The sequence below is a fragment of the Condylura cristata genome, unplaced genomic scaffold, assembly GCF_000260355.1.
Source record: "Condylura cristata isolate star-nosed mole 26May11 unplaced genomic scaffold, ConCri1.0 scaffold00027, whole genome shotgun sequence".
NCBI lineage: Eukaryota > Metazoa > Chordata > Mammalia > Eulipotyphla > Talpidae > Condylura > Condylura cristata.
Window position 1 is genome coordinate 5,024,481 of NW_004567128.1, and position 25,020 is coordinate 5,049,500.

Sequence of the window (25,020 nt, forward strand, 5' to 3'; positions counted from 1 at the left end):
CTATGACCTATCTAGTAGAATCAAGTCTAAAAACTACAAAGTGTCTCCAAGTAAGAATATGTACCAAGGATATACACAACAAAAACAACTCATTTCTAACACTATAGAGTATGTTCAACATTACCAATAGGCTTAAATTTCCCATGGTATGAAAATAAATCTCAGTCCACAGTCACACAATCAGAGATGATTAGCATTTTATTCATTTAATACAGATTGTACTTGTACAGGTTGCAGGAATAGTCAATGAACAGAACTGCCCTATTAGAGACCAATAGTCAGAAAATATGCAAGCAACTATTGGTATAACAGGATCAAATTCCACCTTGTGCATGAACACTCCCATTTCTATCCATTGCATTTACAATCATTATTTCTTATTCTTGCTTGCTTAATTATATACAGAGTGATATAAAAAAAATTCCAAAATGATCCACTTTCAATGATTTCTACACCATATCCTAGGTATTCTTTTCTGGAAAAAAGTATTTTTCCTTAGGTTTTCAAAGTGGGATGTGTGTGTGTGTGTGTGTGTGTGTGTAGTGGCCCTAACTTATTTCTAGAAATTAAATACAAAGGCATTTTTATTGAAATCAGTAGCTATAAACACCACATGACTACACTTAAACACTGTGTGTTCAGAGAAATCTTTTAGTGTGTTCTGTATAGTTAACAGCTATGATTCCACTGGTCTTCATGAGTAAAACAAATCTGATTTCCTTTCACTTTCATGCACATTCAAAATTTCTTACAAAAGAAAGATAGTGAAACATATATAATCTGCCCTTAGTGATTTGTGCTGCTCAGTGATTGCACAGAAACAAGTGTGAGGTTCTTGGGGAAATAAAACTGTAGCTCTTCAGAGAGGAGTGAGCCGCTCATCCTCTGTGGTGAAGGCATCATTCAGATGGCCCCCTTTTGAGTCCAGGGGATCACAAGGGATGCCATTTTCCACTGTGATCGTGTTTTCACACTTATCTTCAGTGTCATCAACTTCAGATGGCCCCTTGCTTTTCCTAAAAGCACATAAGAAGAATGATTGCAACCTAGGAGGAGAATGCATGTTCTTCTGCAAAAAGATGGAGAGGGGAAAAGAAAGGAACCTTAACCTGATGAAATAAGTGATGATATTGTATTTTTTCAAATACATTTCAAAGATCATAAAGAGATGGTGAGGTGAAAATATACCATCCAGATAAGAAGTCTGCATGGATGATTTATACAAGTTGATGAGAACAAGTGGTCTTATTTGGAATACTAAAATAAAAATAAATAGGTATATGAATGAATAGTTTGTATACACAAACATACACATAGATATTCACATACAAAAAGTGTATGAAGGAACATGAGGAAAATAGATGGTAAATTGTTGATTTTAAATTTTTAGTTTTTGGAGAACAGCTTAACAAAAATTGAATCTAAAAAAGTAGTAAAGTTCTCTCATGGGAGTCAACAAATTGATGGTTGCACATGCTGAGGGAAAATTAAATTGAAATGCAATACCACGAAGCAAATTCACATCACTTTACATAAAGGAAGTAACCATTAAAAGCTGCAGATACCATTACGTGGCTCTACTCATTACAAGAAAGTCGCATATATTTGTTAAGTCAGGTTTTTGGAACTCAGAGCACATTTTATTAATTACAACTCTGCTGTAATTCCAGGCATTCAAAAAATTGTATGACAAGATAACCACTTGAGTTTCTCATTCTCAGACCTTTTGTAGATCCTATCAACTCAAGAGGTAACCAGATATTTCATATTTCCTTAGAGAATAGAAAGCTGAGTTTAAAGGTTCTTCCAATATTTTGTGAAAGACCAAGGCAAGAAAGCAATTATGCCTGATATATTGGTGGGGGAGACAAGAGAGCTGGGTACTTTGAGGCAACCAGAGGGGGAAAGCATCCCTGCAGTTGATCACAAGTAGATGATGGGCACCAGTGAGGGATGATGTTAGGCAAGAGCTACAATGGAATCCCACCACTACAGGAGACCCTCAGGGGCCCTATCAGTCTGGAAGGCGAGGAGGTAGTGAAGAAGATGTCCCAGTGACACCTGAGGCAGAGTTTCCTATTGGTCCAACAGGGGGGTCAGTTTTCATATGCTTTGAAGAAGAGAAGAAAGAAGATAAAAAAGAAATTTTTGTTTACAGAAGATTGACAACTAATTTAGAAGGAGTAGCAGAAATTAAAAGTCATCTCTACAATAGTAATAGATTTTGACAAGGCTCACCAATGGACACTAAATCACTCAGTGAGCAAGATGGCCAGGAAACAAGATACTCACATGGTCTCAGTGTATCAACTGCACAGGCAATGTGCTAATTCAAAGAGACATTTGTATTTAGCCAAGGAGAAATACGATGAACATCACCAACACTGAGACAGACCAATGCACAGTATGTGTGTGTGGGGGGGGTGATACATACACATACACACACACACACACACACACACAATCCTGTGTTTCTGCTCCACCCTATCACCACATTTTTTACCTAAATCTCTTAGGAGGAACTATTCAGATAAACTTAAAAAATATTTTGGAAAACAGTTGGCCTCAACTAAACCCAGAGCAGTCACTCAACCAATGTGCTTAGTTTGAAGTCAGATGGACAGAGACATGAGTGGCTGGTTAGCTAGTTAGGCAGATAGAGGAACAGATGGACAGATGAATGTAGAAAAGCAGTTGATTGGATGGGTGGGTGGATGGATGGATGGATGGATGGATGGATGGATGGATGGATGGATGGATGGATGGATGGGCAGGCTAATACTAAAGGCAAAGTTACTTAGTAGCCCAAGTTAGATTTTGAGAGAAGGAAGAACATAGCATAATACATATGATGTTGCTTGTATTGTTATTATATTTACTTTTCAAATTGATGAAAGAAATATTCATTTTCCTATCATTAGATTTATAAATTAGCACAGATTGTGTCATAATTCACTGGTGGTTATTAGATCATTTCAAATAGCTGGAGCTTATGACATGGCAATGCCTGTAGCTCGCTCTATTTGTCATTGTGTCTACCACTGTCAAATGTCTGGATGTGTCATTACAGGCCCAATGCTGGATTGGAAGCCAGGGATTTGGCCCCAGGGGCCTAGGCAAGGATCAGCTACTGCGTTTTTCCACGCTCAGGGTGGACAAATGCACCAGCAGCTCCAAGCATCTGTAATCAGTGTAGGCTGGGGTAGACTTGGAGAAGGTTCTCCAGACAGGTGAAATTGCCCACCAGAGGACTAGGACACTTTGTCCTCTATTCTTGGGACTAGATGGCCATCACTTTCCATTCTTCCAGAAAGTAAAAGCAATTGACATTATAACCACCAAACACAGTATCTAACATTCATTTGTTGTCCTAAAGCATCAAGAACTCAGTCAAAAACTTCTAATTTCACTCATTCCCTTTTCTCCCAATTTTTATGGATCTCAAAAGACAGGAATACTATTTCATAGGGATGAAGCTCTACTAGCAACAGTATATTTGTAAATTACCATAAAAAGATGTCTAGCTTGAAGATGTCCAACAAGCATATGAAAAAATGTTCAACATCACTTGTAATAAGGGAGATGCAAATTAAAACCACAATGAGATACCACCTCACACCATGAGAATGGCACATCTTAAAACAACTAGCAACAACAAATGTTGACAAGGATGTGGAGAAAAGGGAACTTTCCTGCACTGCTGGTGGGAATGCAAACTAGTACCAACCACTATGGAAAACTGTTTGGAGGCTTCTCAAACGGCTAAAAATGGAGTCTTCCATAGGACCCAGCAACCCCACTCATAGGTATCTACCCAAAAGACACAAGAACACTGATTCAAAAAGACACCTGCACCCCCATGTTTATTGCTGCTTTATTGACAATCAGAAGGACATGGAAGCAACCCAAATGCCCAAAAGTAGATGACTAGATTAAAAAGATGTGGTACATATACACAATGGAATATTACTCAGCCATCAAAAAGATAAACTCATGCCTTTTGCAGCAACATGGATGGAGCTGGAAGGGATCATGCTGAGTGAAATAATCCAGAAAGAAAAGGAAAAATACCAGATGGTTTCACTCATAGTAGGAGCATGAAGGGACCGGGGAGGGGGGGTGAATAATAATGAACAACTATATACCAAAGATATTTTATGGGAGTGGAGTGAGGAATGGGATCAAAAATGGAGGGGTGGCGCGGAAGTGCACTGGACTATGGTGATGGTACATAAGGGATTTGGTGATGGGAAGCCCATAGGGATTACAACTGAGATGGGAAAAGGCACAAAATGATGTAAAAATAAACTATTATATTTTTAAAATGTCTAGCTTGTGTTAATTGCCCCCAAATTACTCCTCATTGTGTTTGGAGTGAATAATAATTCTCCATAACAATAAACATTTCAAACATGCAGACCTTACCTGGAAAACTAGTATATGTGATTATGATTCCTTGATTACAGAATGTGAGTGGATGGAGCATTCTGAAGTAGTCGGCACTACATTTGTGGTCTTAAAGATGATGGTTGTCAGGGCTCACTTGCCAGTTACTTCAGTTAAAAAAGTGTTTTTATGGAGTTTGAAGGAAAATGGCCGAGAGCTGGAGACATACAGATCACTACAAGGACTCTTACCCTCCCTACTCAGTCACAAAGCGAAAATAATCCACCACATCATAAGGCAGGGGGAAGAAATAAAAAAGCCATAAAGGGATGAAGGCAAGTTTCTCTTTGGAAGGATTTCTCAACCAAAAAGATTCTAAGGGAAATCACTGCGGAAATTTATCAAACTGAGCTATGTCAGAGGCAAATTAGGTACATATTGTTCTTGTGTGGACTCAGCTCCAGTCTTGCAGTCTCGGCCTTGCCAGGCTTCCCAAACTGCAATGTCAGTAACTTGCTGGCTAGTGGACATGATAAGCAGCTCAAAGGTTATCTAACAGTAACACAGCCCTTTGCCACACTGCACAGTGTGCTGTAATAAACTGATTCACTGCCTCTGCATTGCTCTTGCTAAGGATAATAAAACTTAGCTATCTTTCTGGATAATTCTGATTTGATGTTCTGCTTATAACATGAATTCTTTTTCCTGAAAAATAAAGTTGAGTGTTAATGACTTCCACTGTTCCTGCAATGTCAGATGGTTCATGAAGAGGATTAAAAAGCCAGGACTAGAAAGTGAAAGACAATTACCAGATGGTTTCACTCAGTTGTAGAACATAAATGACCGAAGAAAACAAACTGGCAAACACAGCGACCATCACTCTCTGGCGCTGTGATAACTCTGGCGGTTACTGGAAGGGCAGGGGGTGAAGGGGACAGAGGCGAAGGGGCAGGGCGCTGTTACCGGAGCTCTGTTGGAGGGTCAGTAACGCACCTGCATATATGGAGGTGTGAACTTGTACCCCCCAAATTATAGTTATGTAAACAACTGCACAAAGATAAAATTTGAAAAAAAAACTTTAAAATTAAAAAAAAAAGTGACTAAAATACCTGAAACTAACTTCTAGGAGCCTTGGCATTAGATATCTGTCAAAAATCTAGAGAAGTGGGGCAAAAGAACGGACAAAGATACATCCACTGGCCCTCGCAGCTGCGGGGCCAGGGTTTGCTGAAGATAAAGGAGAAGCAGCCAAAAGCAGGAAGAGCATTTCTGTCTCCTTGCAAACAAGATGGGCCTGAGAACAGCCAGAAAGACAACAGAGCGCAAATAGGAGTTTAAAACAAGACAGAACCAAGCACCGGGGGCTGGCTCTGCCCAGGGTGGATAAAGCGTCCCAGGGGCGCTGCTGTACAGCAAGACTTCCTCACCAGGTGACTGCAGGCAGGGCCTATGACTATCTGTCCTATAACAGGCAAAGCAGCAGCAGAAGAGGAATACGAAAATAATAACTAATATCTGCATCCTGGCAGACCAGACATCATCTCATTTCATTCCCATTGAAATGTCATTCAGCCTTTATTATTATCCCTGTTTTTCAGATCAAGAAATTGAGACTCAAGTGTAGAGCAATTTGTCTTTCAGAAAGGAAGAAGACAGGTGGGAAGATTTCAGCTAGAACTCTATTTAGTCTCCCCAGTCATCACTCAAACACATACGTGATTCCTACTAAGCATGCACATTTAGGAACACCATAGAAAGAAACAATTATTAGCTCTACATTTTTTATTTTATACACACATTTCGTGTAATTAAGACTTGTATAAGAATGTGAATGTCAGTATAAGAAAATGTTGGCTTCGTCCTATTTCCTTTTATGAAAAGCAAGATTTGTAGAAACCAAAACACACTTCTGCTTACTACTGATCTTATGTGAACAGAAATATGGCCAGAAATAAGTCCAATAAATGTACGAGTATCTCTGCTCAACCACGAGCATTCATTATGCTTCTGCACCCTAATTGACCTGGTCTTGTCACCAACCCCCTTGTAGGCAAAGACCATTCGCATTACCTATGTGAGTACCTGTGGGTCTCTTCCACCCTCTTCACAGAAGGGGTGGCCAACTAAGGACTAAGTTATTTTTACCCTCTGGGCCTTGGCTTCTGAGCAGATGGTGTTAGATCATCATTAAGGTCCCTCCCTAAGACCCTAACATGATAACTGATTAAATACTTAGATTCATAAAGCAATTCTGCTGTGTACACACAAGTCTGAAGTTGTGTAGTATCTGTCTCTCCTTTTACAGCATTTTGAAAGTTACATAGAATCAGCACTTTGCAATACTTTCAGCCGGTGATGCTAGTAACTCACATTGATACAGCACTTTCAAGGCTATAAAGCATTTGTGTGTATGTATGTATGCACTCAACATTACATCACTGTCATTTCTACATCACTATCCCCATTTTCCATATGTAACCTACTCAAGGTCTACTCAGCCAATAAATGTCACAGCCAGAGACCAGAACCCCAAACCAAGAATACTGATCCACTGCTCTTGGTATACATTATATCATCAACTTCAGCGCCACTATCAATATCACATCACATCAGCCTCACAACCATCACTGTCTTCATTATCACCCACCATCAATATCACCATCATCACGGCCAGCACCACCATCATCAGAGATCTTCATAAAGCTAGCCAGAGAACTGAAACACCTAGTCTGGGCCCTCCCTGGAGGCGCAAGGGGTTAAGTCTCAGCACTATGAAGCTATCCACAGACCCTGTAGCATGAGTTCGATCCCCTGCCAGAGAGGTGATCCACATGGTACAGCAGACCTCTCCTGTTCTGTCCGATGCTCCCCTGAGCATTACATTTTAGTTGACCTACCTGTTCTGCTCCCCACTCTGTGTGAATTCCTACGAGGTGGCCGCTCATGGGCAACTGGGACCTATTTGCTATCCACAAATCACAGCAAAATATTCCTTGACTACCTACAGAGTATAGAACACATCACGAGGCAGGCCCAGGGACACCCAGGCTGCCACTGACCTGATGATGTTACTGTCCCCATGGCAGTCTTGGGATAACTCTGCCTGTGATAACATCAACTACTTTCATGATGCAAATGTGTCTTGACATATGCTCACAATGTCCCCTTCCCTGACCCTCATCAAGCTTTGTCCCCATTTCTGTCCCACCCTGTGGTCTTTATTCCTCATACTACTATTGCATAATCAGCTATTTTTTTTTTTTATTTATGCCTACAGGACAGGGGTATAGGCCAGAGGTGCAGGGACGGTAAGAATATTCACCAGAGACAGAGTAGAGAGCAAAACAGGCAGATGGATGAAGTACACTGCTGAGGGGAGCAGCGGGGAGACAGGAGAGGTCTGCTGTGCCACGTGGGTCACCTCCGGGCCAGGGATCAAACTCACAGCAAAGCAGCTGCAGCCAGTTTTGCAGTGTTGGGCTTTAACCTGCTGTGCCACCAGAGAGGGCCCACATGATCAGCTTTTACTAGTCTGTGCACTTTCAATAAATGGCACAAGAACGTGTGCTCCAGTAGCAGGGTCTCGCCTCGCAAAGCTGCTCTATCACTGCTGTGTACCTCTTTGTTTCCAAAGTTCCTATTGCAACAACTCTGTCTCTGGTGAATCCTCTCACTCTCTGCAACCCTGGCCTACACCCCAGCTCTTGTATGTATAAATAAATAAATCTTTAAAAACAAACAAAAACAATGTCTAGGCTGGGCTAAACACAGATCTGGCATATCACTGTGAAGTATATGCAGTCCATCTTCATTGCCCTCCCACATACCCAACCCTTAATTTCTAGCCCAAAAGCTACCAAAAAAAGATTCCTTCTTCAGCTTTTTTCCTTCAACAGATCTGTCATTTCTACAAACTGATGTTCTCAACTAAATGGCAATAGAGAAGCAATTTCCTCCAACTTTTTCACAAGGAGCTGGCAGTTGCAACGGCGTGTTGAAGGTGGCTGATTCAAGCTTATAATCAAGCTGTTCGTTGGCATTTAAAAAAAAACAAAACACAAAAAACACTGCTTAGGGCCCTCCCTGGTGGCGCAGTGGGTTAAAACACAGCACTAAGAAGCTAAAGCCACTTCAGCATGAGTTCGATCCCCGCCTGCCCTGGAGGTGACCACATGGTGCGGCAGACCTCTCCTGACCTGCCCGCTGCTCCCCTCAGCAGTGTACTTCATCAATCTGCCTGTTCTGCTCCCCACTCTGTCTCTGGTGAAGCCTCTCACCACCCCTGAGCCTCTGGCCTGTACCCCAGTTCTGTATGCATAAATAAATATAATTGAAAAAAAAAAGCTGCTTAGTCAATTAATGATTATAGTAAGCAGTAGGCCTAATAGGGTCACTTGTCTTTTAAAATAAGTGTCTGTTAATAAAATTCCAATATGCCATTGAACAGGAAAATCTCATACATTATAGCGGCAATATCTGAACAGAAAAGAGATCCTTTGACAACATTGCCTGATCACAGAAATAGGTGCAGTTGATGTTGAATAATAATAATAATTTTAATTTATACCATATCCCAGGTGCTTTAAACACAGTCCTCTCATCCAATCCTGATGGAAGCTCTGTGATATATTATTGCCCTGCTACAAACAGAAACAGACCCGTGGGAATGAAATGACTCCACCAAGGTCATTCAGCCAGAGGGTGACAGCTGGTATTTGAATCCACCTCGACTGGGGTTCACAGCATGCACACGTCCCAACCAGGGTCTCTTAGCACCAATGTGATGCTGCCGTTGACACCACTGGCACAGCTGCTAATAAAACTTGACTTGAGAAACTTCCTCGACAATGATGACTCTGGCACTCTTCTCCCTGGTGACTCACATGGCATGGGGTCACTCGTGGCATTCTTATTTTAGGATTCAGTACCATACAAGCTACCTTCATTATGATCTACCACATGGATTGGATTGTTGAACATTTCCTGGACTAGCTTCTCCAAGACTAAAGGCTTTAGGGACCAAACCTATCTTTTCAATGATTAGAAAGGGCTTCGATTACAATTATCAAATGTACTTAAGACTACACATTCTCCACACTTTTGAAGCAACACTTCGCCCAAAAGAAACACATCACAGATCATATCAAACTTAAAATATAGCAAATCAATTTATCTTTGGAAAGTTGTCCTAATTGTCCTGACTCTATTTGCTAATTATTGATGCTCTACAAGTTTACAAGAGATCTGTCCATCTGTTTTCCCAGTTTGAACATGTGATGAATTTGTCAAGGCAAGGCTGTGACAACAGCATCCCTCCTCCCAGGCAACAGCTTATGATGCCACACACTCATTTATTATATTACTGCAGAATCTGCTCAGAAGGAAAGAGATAGCTGATCCTAGCACAAACTAGCTGAAAGACCAGCAAATGGCAGGATAATAAAATAACAGTGGCAGCTAACACTTATTGAGCGCTCACTGTGTGCCAGGCACCGGTCTAAGCACACTACTGTATTAACTCTTTTTACCCCACCAAGTTAATTATTTCCAGTAAACCTCACTGTTGCTCCAGCAAAGTTATCTATTCAGACAGCAAAGAAAAACTTAACCAACTTGACGCTAGCACCACAAATCATATTCTCCTGAGCTTGGTTTCCCTGACTTGTAGCCTGTGCTTCCTGCGAGCCATGCACTTAATACATTATATACAAGAGCAGACTCTAGGCGATGAATACTTTGACTCTAAGCAGTATAGCTCCAGAGTCCATTCTTCCAACACCTACACCTTATCATACTAATGAGAGCACTGGAAACCAAGCAGATGGAGTGGATTCTCAAAGGTTACAATCATGAGGGTTTTCAAATACAGCAAGAGAATATTTCCTAATGTTCTAACAAACCACGCAGACAACTGGTACGAAGTCCCTTTGCATTACATATTGTGCCAAGATCAAAAAACCAAGCAAGTACAAGTTGATCTTAACCAGCGAGTTTAATTTTAGGAACTAAATATAAATCACATTTACTTCATACCTATCACTTGTGAAAAAAGAATGCATGCAGTCCAAGATTTATAATGCGGGCCCTCCCTTGTGGTGCCATGGGTTAAAGTGCAGCACTATGAAGCTATCTGTGGCTGCTTCAGTGTGAGTTTGATCCCTGGCCAGGGAGGTGACCCATATGGTGCAACATGTCTCCTGTCTCGCCTGCTGCTCCCCTCAGCAGTGTCTTTCCATCAATCTACCTGTTCTGTCCCCACTCTGTCTCTGGTGAATTCTCTCACCTCCACACCTCTGGCCTGTACCCCAGTTCTGTATGCATAAAGAAATCTTTTAAAAAAAAATTTAAAATGATTACTTTCTACTAGTAACTAGAATGAAGTATTTGGAAAGTAGTAAACCTCAGGAGGGCATTTAGTTGAACACACACTTGACCAAATACACCCCACATGTTTTGTGTGGGCACCAGTGTTTCTGAAAACCAATGCACATCCCTGTGACCCCCAGTCACCAGAATTCCTCTTCCTTAGTACCAAACAGGAAGGTTTAGGAGTATCAAAGTGTCTAGTAAAGAGCTGAGGACTCTCTCCGCTTCCCTTCTGGATCACAGGTACTTGTAAGCAAAATTATTTTCACCTTTCATCGTGCAGAAAAATCCTATCTCCTCTCCTCCTGCCCTACTACCTTAGTAACTTTCATCCTGCTTTGAAGTTTTCTCTTGATGTGACAGCAATAATTTATGCATTAACATTTGCAAGTATCCCCAGAATCCAGGTCAATTTACTCAAGGAGTAGCAATACATTATGTAGTAAAATTGGAAGTTTTTGAACTAAGTGAATCAAAATAACCTGGAAATTCATTAAAGTGCACCCCCCTCAGATTCTAATTTAGCAGGTCTCTGGTAGAGCCAAGGAACCTACATTCTGAACAAGTAATTCTGATGTATGGAGCTGATTAAAAGGTCACTTTGAGGAACACAGTTCCATACAATATCATAGGCACTAAAGGGATGAGTGTCCATCAAAAGGAGAGAAGTACAAAAAGGCACAAAGTATCTAGAACAAGATGGCCACCTAAAGGCACTGGGCCAAGAGGCAGGCCCTGGTGGGGAGACAGGGAAAGAACCGTGGAACTGCTAGCACTTGGAGGGCTGACTACCAGTGATTAAATGCCCACCCAAAAGGCCTGCTTAGCTCTGAATACCCAGCTTTCAAAAGCATAAAAAAGGTATTAAATTTGACTCTGGATATGAAACATGCATATATTGTAGAATGGAAAGACAGCTATGGAAGGAATCATAGTTAAGTCATGTGCACTGGGCTCTTACAAGTATCTAAAAATAAGAACATAGGGCTCTCCCTGGTGGTACAAAGGGTTAAAGCACCACATTATGAAGCTCTCCAAAGCCACTGCAGCACAAGTTCAATCCCCAGCCGGGGAGCTGACCCACATGGCACAGCAGACCTCTCCTGACCCGCCCGCTGCTCCCCTCTGCAGTGTACTTTGTCAATCTGCCTGTTCTGCTCCCAACTCTGTCTCTGGTGAATCCTCTCACCTACCACACCTCTGGCCTGTACCCCAGTTCTGTAAGCATAAGCAAATCTTTAAAAAAAGAAGAAGAACATAGGTGATAATTTGAACATTACCATTTCTTTTTTCACAGTTTCAGATTGAAGGTATTACCTTCAACTGGGGAAAATTTTCTCCTTGTTTTTTTTTTTTTTCCCCAGTGGGGGAAAAATAGGAAAATGCTCTTTAAATCAGTTCATTTAAATATCTTACCTTCTCCGTTGCCGGATTCCTGATAGAATCAACAGCGTGATTGCAATAATAACAATGCAAAATATCACACCAAATACAATAATCCAGATGGGTACAGATGGGTCAGTGGGTGGTGCAAGAGTGGAAGGAATTTTTAAAAATTCCAGAGTCTGGTCATTCAAAAGGAAGGCATTGTTGATCCGGTTCCTATTCATTCTAAAAGACAATAATGATCAAAAACAAAACCAGACAAAAAGCATTAAAAACAGGTACAGTGTTATCCATGATTATAACTATCTCTATAGCCAAAGCACCCCCTAGCAGACACCTCAGGTTGACTAGAAAAGTTTGATAGGGGCAATCATGCTGTCGCTCTCTTCTGGAAGTTGCAATGGTGGCCTATGCATTATCACCCTCCTTGTTACAATGTTTCACATGTAGCCAGATGTCCTGAGAATTGAGCTGTTCCAAAAGTGGTGTTTCTTTTAATTTGAGGTGACATTGGTCTATAACATCATGTAAGTTTTAGGTGAGTCTATCATTTTTTATTTCTTGAGAGGTGACATCTAGATTAAAATGATAGAATTCTATTTAAGCTGGCTGACATAAATACCAACAGCCAAAACGATGAAATTATATGTAAAAACTGACAGCTATAAACCAGAGACATTCTACAGGAGAGGAGAGGGGAACAGGATCAAAAGTAGGGCAGGAAGAACACAGGGGACGATGGTGATGGCACAGGGGTGAGGTGGTGGTGGGAAGTCTATGGAGATTACAACCGAGATGAAAAGCTGTACAAAATGAAGAATGATGTAAAATATATATATATATATACACACACACACATATACATATATATATACACATATACATATATATACATATATATGCATATATATATATATTTGTAAAAGGTGAGTGGTAAACATGAGACGAAAACTAGTGCAGAAAGCATGAAGTGAGGAGCAGTTCCAAAGCCTTTCATTTGCTCTTTTATTTTTTCATTAGCTCCACAAGCAGTGGCTGAAAGCTTACTAGGTGCCATATACTGTGCTAGGTGCAGGATAGAAAATGAGACAAGACTGGGAAGGACCCTACAGTGTTGGAGGACGTAGAGCAGCACGTCCACCATCACAGTCAGGCAACTGTGAGAGAGGCAAATACAGGCACAAATGGGAGGCGTGGTGGGGCAAGGAACTCACAGTGAGACATCAGGGCTGCTTTTCCTGAGAAAGCAACTTTTAAGCTATGTTTTGGGGGATGAGGAGTTCTTTAGTCAAAGTAAGTAGTGGCAAACAGAAATGGAGACAGGACATGTCACAATATGTTCAGGAAGCTGCAAGTAGCTCTACAGAACTAAAGTACTTTCAGGATCCAAAAGCCAAAATATATATATATAAAGGTAAATATGTGAATTTTCCTGGAGGAAGTCAGCAGTTTTGGTGGTAGGGGCTGTTAGTCCCATTTGACTGAAACCAAATAAGTGAATCTCAACTATAATTTGCAAAGTAGAAGAGGACATTTCTGGGAAATATTTGATGGCCTTTATGGAACTGACAACACACCGGCTGACAGCATCTGCCCTTAGGGGCGCTGGAAAACAGAAAACATAGTGTGAGGGTCATGCATGACTTACACTTTTCTAGGAGCTGCATTTTAAAAAGCATAAGAAGAAATAGGTGATATTTTAACAATATACTTGTATCCAATATAGCCAAGAAAACAGAATTTCAATGTGTGGCCGGTATTGAGATGGCTTACAGTTTCTTTTGTGCTAAGTCCCTGAAATTTGGTGTGTCCGTTACACACAGTGCATATATCTAACTTTGACTGAGTGACACTTAGAGAGCTCTAGAGCCACATGTGGTGAGTGAGCACTGTGTGAGACAGGGTAGGTCTAGACCCCAAAGGTAACAGGATATTCCCTCTTTTTAATCCCTAAGAGGTTAAGTCTTAACAATATTCTTAATAGCAAAACTGCAGAAACAATTTAGGTCACATTTTCTGGCTAGAACAAATTAAATCATTCCCCATTGGTACAGATCTTCAATGCCCTTGCTTCAGTAAGGGAAACAGAGGCTTATTCACACCAAAACCTCTGGCATTTGATCATATACTCATTATCTTAAATGGTAATATTGTACAGAGCGTACCATGAGTTCTTCACGAACTATTTCTCAATAACAAACATTTCAGTGACCTGTAAATCCTTTGTGCAAATAACTCTGTTTCATTCTCTTTTGGGGAGAAATGGGTTATTTCCTGAACTCATTCCTCCAAATCCATCTTTGCGCAACATCAATCACATGTGGCACTTTAAAGTTTTGACACACATAAAGTACGCATTCACTGAAATTAAACAAATTTTGGGGTCCTTCACTTTCTTTGAAGAAAAGAACATGTTTCACTTTTGAAAGTTTGTTAGGGTGACAAGGAGAGAAGGAAGGAGACAGGAACAAAGCAAATCTTGAAATGGGCAAAAAATATTACAGATGATCCAGAAAGCACACCCTTCTGGATAATTTCCAACTTTTATTGTCTTTGGATTATTTTGCAAATCTATACACTGTAGAAAGTGGACACAATGTAAATGCTTGTTTTGCACAGAAAATCCAATGAGCTGTTCTGACGGGGCAGTATCGATTGCTAGTACATAAGCTGGTGTTAGCTGAATAAGTGACCATTGCCACCCATCACTCCCGTGCATTTGTGTTTTCTTGAAGTCTCCTCTGGACCAGGTTTAACATCACTAGTTACCTCATAAGTAAGATAATTGTCTTTGATGGCATTTTTTTTTTTTTTAAGATTTATTTATTCATATAGAACTGGGGTGCAGGCCAGAGATGTGGAGGGTGAGAAGATTCACCAGATACAGAGTGGGCAGCAGAACAGGCAGATCGATGAAGTACACTGCTGAGGGGAGCAGCGGGCGGGTCAGGAGAGGTCTGCCTCGCCATGTGGATCTCCTCCAGGGCAGGCGGGGATCGAACTCATGTGGAAGTGGCTTAAGCTTCTTAGTGCAGTGCTTTAACCCACTGTGCCACCAGGGAGGGCCCTGATGGCATTTATTTTTAACTTGCATGTACCTTTTTTTAAAAAACTACCTTTTAAAGGTAAAGACTGCATATTGACTCAAGACGATTAATTCCAAAACAGGAAGTGTTTTCTCAGTTTCTAAGTAAAAGTCAAAGATGTGCCTTGTCCCTCAAAATGCCTTACACTTACCAACTCCCTTAGTCGACTCGGCAGCTCTGAGAGGATACCATAATTATACCCATTTTAAAGATGCTAAGAGGAAGGCAGAGGGAGGGGAAGTGACTCGTTTGTGTTCAAATAATTGGCAAGAAACAAAACCAGGCTCAAAAACCTAAGCACGCCAGCTCTTGAATCCATGCAATAAACATGTGCTCTAAGAGGCGATCTTGCCCGTGAAGCCATGATAAACATTCTTGGCTAACAGGGAAGCCAGAATATCGCAATCACAGCATGACTGACATTTGGGGTTGCATAATTCTTTGGTGTGAGGCAGTGTCTGGTGATAGAAGGATGCGGAGCAGCATCTCTGACTTTTCTGCCTATGTGATGGCGGTGGCACCACTCCTCCAACTGCGACCCCCTCACCCAGCACTCAGCATCTCCGGATACTGTCAATGTCTCATTGAAGGCAAACCTGCCCCAGAGGAGAAACACTGCTCTACGTGAATCTCTAATACAAACTAACAAAATGACATTTTTGACACCTTAATAAATAGATCACTGTGAGGCTCAGAGAATTCTTTAATATCAATGAAAACAGATGAATTACTAAACAAGCTGATTTATCAGTAGAAGGTATATGAAGCAGTGATTACCTTATGGCAGACTGTACCTCACCAGCAGGAATTGTGTGACTCTGTGCACGGTCTGTAACTACAAACCAGAATGATACCCGCTGGGTAACATTGCAAAGCAGGACCTGGGAAATACTGCAGATAAAGAGAAGAAAAAAAGGTTATTGAAAAATAATACCCAAAGGCACTAGACATACACTCAGGTGTTACTGCCATTTTAAGAGGCACCTTAGACATACATGAAACAATCATGAAATAGTACTCCTTAAATAAGGAGTATACTAAAACAAAAGAAAAGAACTAGTCTATGGAGAGCATTAGGAATCTCACTCCCCATCACCTGCGAGCTCCCAGTACTCTGCTTCCACAACACACAGCATGTCTGAACCACAGGTCTGTTCCACCATCAAGGCTTTTGGAAGGCCCTCATTCAGGGCCTTGCCTCCTCCACATAAACATGTTGCATTCTTGATCTAATATGCCCTTTTGGTCACCATGTCCACTCCTCCCTCCAGGCTAGTATTCACCCAGCCCAGTAACAGACCTGCCAACAAAGGGCCATGATATTTGCCAACAGCCTCTGAACACTTCTATGGTTACCTGAACTCCAACCATAAACTGGCAATGTGCCTCACTCTCGTCTGCTTGGATTACAGGGGAAATGACAAGGAAGAAATGGCATTAGAGTTCAGAGATATGCTGTACATCTGAAGGCACAAATTGAATTGAACATTGTAAGAGAAAATTGCAGTTTCAAAACCATAAATGCCGAACGCTTTTCACTACTTCCATAAGGACAAAAGTAACCTCTAAAGTAACATCAAAATCCAAACACTAGGACCAACCCTGGTGGCACAAAAGTAATAGCAAAGCCCTGTGAAGTTGTCTCCAGCCACTGCAGCACAAGTTCTATCCCTGGGCAGGGAGGTGACCCACAGGGTACAGCAGACCTCTCCTATCTCCCTGCTGCTCCCCTCAACAGTGGACCTGCCTGTTCTGCTCCCCACCTGTCTGGTGAAGCCTCTCACAGCCACACCACTGGCCTACACCCCAGTTCCTCTATACATAAACAAATAACTCTTTAGAAAGCATTACTAATGAGAGGAAATGGAGATTAGGTTTTCCATAAGCCAGTGTGCCGTGTATTAGGGTCACTTCCATGATGGCAGGAAGCAATCCTCTGCAATTTCCCCAGATTTCCATGAGCTGGTAGAAAAGAATAGTAGATTCCCCCCTTTGAAATGTCAAGTGCAACAGCCATTCTTTGGTCCCCAGCTGGTTGCTGGCTGAGAGGGCAGAAGCGCCCCGCACTTGCCACTGTCCGCGGGGCGCCGCCCTCCCCGCAGCCTGGCATGCGCAGGAACCCATGCCCCGCAGCCCGACTGTGACGACACCCTCGCGTTCCCGCGCGCCATGCCAACCGCCACCGCTCAGGCTCTCCAGAACGCCCGCCAACTTCCCCACCTCCAGAGCCAGACGCTGCCGCGCCATCATGGGCAGCTTCCTGAGCAAGCTCCTGAGCAGGGCCAAGACCGCGCTGCTGGTCCCCGCCCAGCAGCGCCCAGGCCAGCGGCGCACACCCGCCTTCCGCCGGCTGGAGGCAGACCCGTGCCCGGTCATCTACCTGCCCCCCGCGCCCTGGCTGCGATCCCAGCCACTGCCCACCCTGCCGCCGGTGGGCAGCGGCTGCACCATCACCTACAGGCCCAGCGGCCCCGAGGCCCGCCACCGCCACCGCCTCCAGGGCGGGCCTCGCCGCAACACCGTGGCGCTCGGCCTGGCCCTCGCCCTCCAGGCCCAGCAGTGGCAGTGGAAGGCCCGCTGCCCCCGACGCAGTCGAAACCTGATGACCCTGAAAATCGCGCGTCTAGAGCACAGGGCCAGCGTGAGCATCGGCTCGCCCCGTCCTGACCCCACGGCCAAGGACACCAGGCTGCAGTGGGAGCTCACCCGACGCTGCCACAAGGGCAGGCGGGCGGGGCCCTTGTGGTTTAAGAGCGCCAGGTCCAGCGAGAGCTGCCAGCCAAGACCATCCGCCTTCAGGCCACTGTGGAGAGACGGCGTGCTGGCCACCTTCGAGCCGAGACCCGGGCCTCTGAGGATAAGCCCGGGCGCCCGCGGCGCAGCTGACAAAGGCCTGGCCTCCACCCAAGCCCCCAGCCGTCCCTGCGTGCTAATCTGGCCTCCGCAGGACCACCAGCCGGTGGCACCCCCTCGCCGCCCCTTGCTCAGAGTGGCCAGAAGTTTCTAGACTGCCCTTGCCCGCAGTTCTCTGAGCGGCTGGCCCCTGCGCCAGCCTTTGGCAGTCTGACATCCCAGGCCACCCCTCCCGGCCCTGCCCCGCCCAGCCCCTGCCCCTGCCCAAGCCCAGCTCATTCTAAGATCAGGTTGATATCAAAACCGTGGCTTCTTCCTGCCCACCTGCCCTGCCTTTCTAAAACACCCCAAGGAAGGTGCTTCCCTGCCCAGTTTGTTTCCAGTTTGAAATAACACTGGTGGCCTTACAATCAAAGAGTGTCCTAGTCTTTCTTGGAACGACGCACACATTGGGGTCGCCTGGGCACCACCGGTGGCCTCCCCGCCTGACACTGAACATTTGGGGTCAGGTTTTCTTTGCTGCGTTGGGTGCCGGTCTGGGCAGAAGCCTCTGCCTCTAGGTGCCACTGGCATGCCCACGCTGAGAAAACAAAAGTGCCTCCGGTGATACACAGAAACCCAGGGAGGGCTGGGGGTGAAGGGGGCCGAGGCGGAGGGTCTAAACCACACTGGTGGAGAGCAGCCCGGAACAGCGACTTCTGCTGGCAGAAAGCAGGCCGGCTTGGTCTCCCAGAAGACCCACTTCCCAGTACAGGTAAAAAGGGGGCACAAAACCAAGTGGGGCACCCTTGGCAACTCCTGACCCTGAGTTCGGAGAAGGCTGTGGGGCGTGACTTATTCAGGGTTTGGCCTCATCAGCATGCAGAAAATGCAAATTCTTGCAAATGAGACACTCATCGGACTCTTCAAAGCTTGGCAGAAATGTAAAGGTTAAATAAAGCCAAATGCAGGTAGAGGTGCTGAGAAGTGGAATCCCAGGCAGTGCTGTGGGTGTCTGTGGACCCAGCTGTGGGGGCAACAGTCCCAGGGTTTCTTAGAGCACTTGTACACACACTCACACACACACTCACAGGGTTGGTGAGGATGCTCTGTGCGACGCTCTTTATCAGAGCAGAGAATCCGCAGAGAATTGGTCCACCCACGGGCCGGCCAATGGACAAGGCACATCCGCTGTGTTGTCAAGGGCTGGGCTGGCGGCCCCGGCCTTCTATCTCCAGCCACTTGGGACCATCTCCAGGAAGGACAACAGAACAGATCTCCGGGCATTGCCAGATCCCCTGCAGGACACACGCCCCCTGCTGGCACACCCCGACCCACTCTCAGTTTCTACCAAGGAGTAGATCTCAAAAACACACTGGTGGGTGAGAAAGGTGGGAAGTGGGCTGTCCGTGTAGCCCACATGGGTTGTAGAAATCAACCAACACCGAGTATTGTGCCTGGCACAGGAGGCCTGGTTTCTGGCATGCTAGAAACCAGGTGAGAGTCATTCGGATACGGGGCCTCCTTTGTTCTTCCCAGGTAAAGCCTCTGTCAATGGCCTACTCATGAATTTCATGGAACCCCGAGAGGGTCAGAAAACACGCTGTAAACAAAGCAAAGTCCCCTTGCCCGCCGCGCTTGCTTTGTCCAGGTGGAGACAAGATAAACCAGGAAATGTACACACCGCCAGGTGGGAGAAGAGCTATAAAGCCAAAGAAAGCAGGGGGAGGAGGTGGGCGACGCGGTCCACAGAGCAGTGTCCAGACACACTCCTGCAGCCCCACCCCGTGAACTATGCTTCCTGGCTCCAGGGGCCCTGGAAGGAATGCAGTGTTTCTCCAAGGCAGACATCAGCCCCTAAAGGGGAACCATTTAATCTCTTAAGGTCCTCTTCAAAAGCATTAACTGTCCTTCCTCCATGCTGCGGAGCTTGATCAAAATCAAGTTGAAGACTTAAGCAAACACAAAGGGACCTGTGCTCAATAAATACTAACCACAGAAATATAATGGGGGGGGGATATTTGCTTCAGATAAAGGCAGTGTACTTAGATTGAGTGGCCACAGCCTTAAGTAGCAACCGGGGGAAGGGCCAGGGGACGAGAACTCTGCTTCTGGAGACAGCTGAATAGGAAGTAGAAACTAATCCATGTCTTGGGCCCCCCAAGAGTACAAACTGAGACCATAAGGGTAAGAGTTCCCCAGGTGGTGGGGAACTATTTCGACTATGGCCATTCACAGGAAACCTACCTTGGATTAGTCTTCCATGGACTCAGGAGGACGACGAGGGTAACGGGTGGGTGGGTCACGGTTTCCTTGTGTCCACTGCACTCCCACAGATAGGCACTGGGTTTAAAAGCCAGGGTACTGAGACGCTTTCTTCAGTCACAAGTGTTTACTAAGAGCTAACACTGGTTAGTCAAGATGCTTAGGAAAATACCCCCTGCTGTAAAAGCGTTTAGCTTCCATAACCCTTCCCACAAGTGCCAGGATTAGGAGTTTAGTGCTGCTAAGACACTTGAAGACCCAAGTCACAATGTCTTGAGTCCATCAATGGAAAACCAAAGTGGAAACCATTAACTCCTAAGACATCGGAATCTGCATACCAGACCCCACACCCCATCTATGAAGAGACCCGTGACTGTGAGGAGAGCAAAGGGCTTCTAGATATCGTGTGGTTTGCCCAGTCTTTGTCACTTTCTTGTGACCTGAGCTGCATTTTATCAGCTGCAGAGTCAACAGAAGACAATCAAATGCCTTGGCCATCTGAAGCACAGCACAGTTCTCTGGGCTCTGGCTAGTCCCACGTCTCTTCCGTGCACTCAGTCCTTGTGTTCCTGAGGGGGGCGGTGCACTCAGGAAGTGGTTGGGAGAAATAGATGAATGAATGAATGCATTAAAAAGGGAGCGATGAACTTCTTTGTTTCTACTCACTGTCTCTGCATTATTGCAAGGAGAAAATCTGATCAAGTAAACCAGGACAGGACTCAACAATAGAAAATGGCAGAGAAAAGCAAAACTGTACTCAGTCACAATCATTCAGACAACCGAGCAGAGAGAACACTCCAGTATGCAAAGACCCTGGTTGTGGTGTAGATGGGGTAGCCAGCGGGAAAGGTAGGCTTAAGAAGAGTGGGCACTAAGGACGTAACGTGAGGACTGGATTTCAGGAGTTCACTTCCCAGCAAGCAAAGGCTCTACGCTCCCTCCATTACAGATCACGCACAACCTGTGTGACTTCCTCCGTGGCCCTGCCTCCGAGTGGTGAGTGTCCTCAAGGGTTGGCGCAGAATGAGAAATCAAGCAAGCAAGAAGCACTTATTGGACTAAGCATGCCCCTCAGAAGTGTTCCGTGCAATAAGTAAGCTGAGATGCCACAGGCACTGCTGAGTAGTAAGCTCTATTTTCCAGGTTTTTTCATTTAGATGGGCTTGATTGGAAGTCCTTGAGTCCACTGCCGTCATCATTAGACCAATTGTTTTAAGCAAGTGGCTTCTTGAAGCACATCCGTGAAAAGAGGTTAAATGCCTACTCCCTGCGTCAAGTGCGGGGCCCCTGGGCTGAAGGTAGTTCTCTAAGACTTGGTTGGCCCTGCGACCACTTCTCATCGAGGGTGCCAAGCACGGCCAACTGCATCCAAGGTGGTAAGAATCGGGCTCTTGTTACTGCAATCAAAAGGACTAAATGGGAGCTGGGCTGCTGTTTTACAAGCACAAGACCCTTAATCCCCTTATAGGGACACAACAGCAAGTTGTTCCTGATTGATCACAAGACTTCTCCTGGAGGAATTAGGCAGAGGAGGAAATCTATTTCATGCACATGGAAGGTTTTCAAAGCAGTTACTAAGTCTACTGCCCAGCCAAGGCAGTCCACAAGGTGGCCCTTCGCAAGGTGGCCCTGTGCAGACCACAGTGAGGAAAGAGCTGTTGCGGCCCACCCTTGGCTCTGGGCCACTGCCTGGCCGCCCCGCCCTGGCCTGACAGCATCTGTGGCAGATGGAGAGAGCTCAGGCCAATCTAACACATCTGATCAGAGCATCTTCCTGCCTGGACCATGGAGCTTCTCCCCCGGGAAACCAGCCTGAGGGGCCTCCGTCTCTGTCCCTGCCCACTTCCTCCCACACCTGCCCACCACCCACCCCACCACACTTCATTCTCGCTCATGTGGAGATGAGAGAGGGGTTGGGGAGAGCGGGAATTAGAAAGCAATATGCTCTCTCCCTGGTAGCAGTCCTCTGCCCTGGGAGGGGTCTCCTCATGTTCCCCACGCAGGGCGCACTGTGGGGCTTCGTGGCTATCTGAAGCCCCTGACTGTACCTTTCTCTGACAGAGTATGCTCTCTGGCATCTTTCTTCCAAACCACCCCCCACTCTTCCTCCTGGCTGCATGTCCCATCTTGCTTTAAGGCCTCTTCTTTGCATATCCAGTAGTGAGTGGACCCTGCCACTTTCAGGCGCCTCCACTAGGCCCTGGAAGACAGTCAAGTGAAGGCTGCTCCTTAGCTGCTGGTGCCATAGTCATGGGCTTTCACACTGCCTAGCAGCTGGCAGGAGCAGCATGCCCCTCCTCCAGTGCTTTCTGCCAAGAGTGAATTCCTGCCAGGAACACTCTCCCTCTTCCTGGCTCCTTCTCGTTAACTCAGTCCAAATTTCAATGGCATCTTCGGGAAGGCTTGCCCGAGTCACCTGACATAAAGCCCCCACGCTTTGTGGAAGGCCATCAGTTCTTTACTGTCATACCTGTTTGCCCAATCTCTCCAGTAGCCAACAGACACAAGGGGCAGCATTCCCTAAGAACATAGGAAAGCCAAGCAGGTTCCCCAGTTGGGCTCGGGCACTATAGGCCTTGAACACCTGTCATCTATGTCATTTGTGATCTTCAGGTTTTTGCTGCTTTTGGTGAGTCTTTAGCTTACGATCATTCCCTCTCTCAGGCACTCCCGAGTAAATGTGAGATCCCAGGGACAGCGAAACTTGCTGTGCAAATATAATTTCAGCACAATTTTCTTAGAGCCTCCCCACCTATCAATAGACCAAATCAGAACCCCCACTGGGTTTGAACATTCTCATTAGTGAAAACTAGAAAATGTCTCCTGTCAGAAGATTGATTTTGCCCAGCAGATGGCATGTTAGAACTTATTTACATTGCAGTCAAATGCTTCCTGAAGTCTTAAGAGCTGGCTTTAGGCAGGCACCCTGTCCCATAACAGTCATTTCAGCCAGTGATTTGCTGAACTTGCTAACATACAACCAGAAGCCACACCTTTGTCTTAGTGAATAATTCGAAGTTCCTCTTTCCTCTGAGAGACTGTCATCAATATCAGGAAAAATGAGTTTGAGGTTTTTTTTTTTTCTCTCCTTGGCCCCCTTTCCTGTTTCATGAGCTGAAAGGTAAAACGATTATCACATCTAAAGATTTAAAACACAAGAAAGACCGTTGCTCACCAAGCATCAACACGCACAGGAAGACGTGGTGACAGAACGCTAAGCTGTGGGAGAGCCTGCTCAAGTGCCTGTGAAAATAACATGCTTCCACCATGCGAAATTGAAGCTGCTAGCCGGCTCTCCTTGAAGCATAACTGAAGTTGTTTTTCAGATGTTGGGGATAATTTGGCATTTCATTAATTGCTCTTAAATCCAGGTATGTGAGCTGGCTGGTGATGGGTATGGTTGGTGGTTGGGTTACAGAAGAAAGACTGAGTCCTTCAGCATGCTCAGGGTGCAACCACTTGTTATTGGCACATGTTATAGGATTGAAATCTTGTGCATCAGATGTAGTGTATTTCTATGAGGGCATTCAAAATCTTTCAAAGAGATAGCCTCCTTGCTGAAATGGAATTGAAGGTTAACACTTCAGAGATGGTAAGGAAAGAATCATTAAACTGAGTCATTAAGTTGAGGACTCCACAGTCCTACAGTTTCCCTCCTAGGTAGATACCTAAGAAAAAAAAAGTATGTGCAAAAGCCATGGACAAGACATTCATAGGAGTTCAGCTGTCTGTTATGCATACACTTGACCTATAATTGGTGCTCAATATATATGTGGAATTGAATTCAACACATTGTTATATCACACATGTGAATTCACAGACCAAGTGACAATTAGTAATTGTAGATATTTATCAGCTTGGATTTCTAACCTATACTATAGATCATATACTTTAAGCAAAGCCATTGGATTAAATGATTTCTACATTAACCCACTATAACTTTAACAATACATCAGAATATGGTCTTCAGGACTATCGAACTAGGTTATCTTCTAATGTTATCTTCTAACAGAAGAGCCTGCAATGTTATGAGAACATAATTTTTTCTTAATGAACATGCAGATGCTTCATTTACTATTTGATCTCCCACCCTAGTCTGGTACAAAGTCTACGTTAAAAGCATTTCCTTGGAAGGAGAAGGATTTTTTGTCAGGCTGAAAATCTGGCATTTGTATAAGCTCAGAATTAATGATACAGGAGTGTGTCCTCCTTGGGACTTTCTGGGATGGTGGGAATGCTCTTTATTTGTGCTGTCAAACAGGGCAGATGCTAGACCTAGGTGGCTCAGGGGCACTTGAAACGGAGGAGGAGGAGGAGGAGGAGGAGGAACAGAACCTAATCAGTCCTAGTATTCAATATATCTAGAAACAAACAAAAAAAGCTACAAATATTTAGTCCCAAATACTGCTGAAGTTTCCACCACTGTCATCATAGATGGTTTCTTTCCAGGCTTATAAAATAGTCAAAGGCTCAACTTCCAAGCCCTGACAATCTGCAAATTTAGAAAAAATAATCAGTTCTTTAAGTTAAAGACTGTCAGATAACAGAAAACTTCAGCTATTTTTTTTAAAGATTTATTTATTTGTGCATACGGAACTGGGGTCCAGGCCAGAGGCTCAGGGGCGGCGAGAGGCTTCACCAGAGACAGAGTGGGGAGCAGAACAGGCAGATCGACGAAGTACACTGCTGAGGGGAGCAG

General features: G+C 44.6%; 1 protein-coding gene across 1 annotated transcript in view; it reads right to left on the bottom strand.

Annotated features, from left to right (window-relative positions):
- Positions 1-201: 201 nt before the first annotated feature.
- TMEM27 (transmembrane protein 27) overlaps positions 202-25,020 on the bottom strand; it is a 32,754-nt gene continuing 7,935 nt past the window's right edge. Inside the window, exons 4-6 of the mRNA XM_012730416.1 lie at positions 16,002-16,115; positions 12,169-12,363; positions 202-1,016 (exon numbers count right to left, since the gene is read on the bottom strand). Coding sequence (XP_012585870.1) covers positions 860-1,016; positions 12,169-12,363; positions 16,002-16,115 — 466 coding nt within the window. The 3' untranslated portion in view covers positions 202-859. The remainder of the gene's footprint in view (positions 1,017-12,168; positions 12,364-16,001; positions 16,116-25,020) is intronic.